Here is an 819-nt window from a genome sequence, read left to right as displayed (position 1 = left end):
GTTACTCTAACAACGAACAAACGAAACTCCAGACAAAAGCATCACGCCCACAAAATGTTGACAGGCAAAACCCCACCCCCCACCCCAATCTGGTTCGGCTCGCCTACCTATAAACTCACTTGTGTATTTTTGTCTCTCTCTGATCTTATTACAGCACCATACAGAAAAGTGTCAGTCAGTTGATTCAGTATAAAAAGCAGAAACAACACAGCAGACTCTCTCAGCGCTTCTCTTGTTAACAGAAGATTTTCTCCACCAAAGTACATACTACAGCCGCTCCTAGAAAAAAACCAAAAACCTGCAAAACATGTGTGCTGGTACTTGGGGTTACGGAGATGATAATGGTAAATAGTATTTTGTTTTTTGTTTTTTATTACTTCTGCTGTGTATAATTATGTTTGTAGCCTATGTGTTTAATGTATAATATGAGCAGGTATATGATAGGATTGGCCAGTTTTTTGTTCAGTGTATAGGAAATGCGTAAAAATGCACATACCAGCAACAACAACAACAACAACAACACACACACACACACACACTTATATAAGGAGAAAGAAATAATTGAATGTAAGTTCGATTCTCGCTAGGTTTTCTTGCAGACTTTTTCTTCTTTCGAAACACTTCCAAATTCATTCATCTAGAAATCTGGAGAATATTTGTTATTGAGGAATAAATTGTTTGCGGTGGTGGTGGTGGTGGTGGTATCTAAAATCAATTGAAACGATTTCTCTATATCCCGGCAGGAATGAACATGTGTGTGTGTATGTGTGTGTATGAATGTGTGTGTGTGTGTGTGTGTGTGTGTGTGTGTGTGTGTGT

General features: G+C 38.5%; 1 protein-coding gene across 2 annotated transcripts in view; it reads left to right on the top strand.

Annotated features, from left to right (window-relative positions):
- LOC106879616 (carbonic anhydrase 2) overlaps positions 1–819 on the top strand; it is an 81,572-nt gene that overhangs the window by 51,806 nt on the left and 28,947 nt on the right. For both annotated transcript variants that reach the window (XM_052968610.1, XM_052968609.1), the window contains exon 2: positions 155–344. In XM_052968610.1, coding sequence (XP_052824570.1) covers positions 308–344 — 37 coding nt within the window. In that variant the 5' untranslated portion in view covers positions 155–307. The remainder of the gene's footprint in view (positions 1–154; positions 345–819) is intronic.

The sequence above is a fragment of the Octopus bimaculoides genome, chromosome 6 (genome assembly GCF_001194135.2).
Source record: "Octopus bimaculoides isolate UCB-OBI-ISO-001 chromosome 6, ASM119413v2, whole genome shotgun sequence".
NCBI classification, from domain to species: Eukaryota; Metazoa; Mollusca; class Cephalopoda; order Octopoda; family Octopodidae; genus Octopus; species Octopus bimaculoides.
The sequence above is the reverse complement of the archived record's forward strand: the minus strand, read 5'-3'. Positions and strand labels throughout refer to the sequence as shown.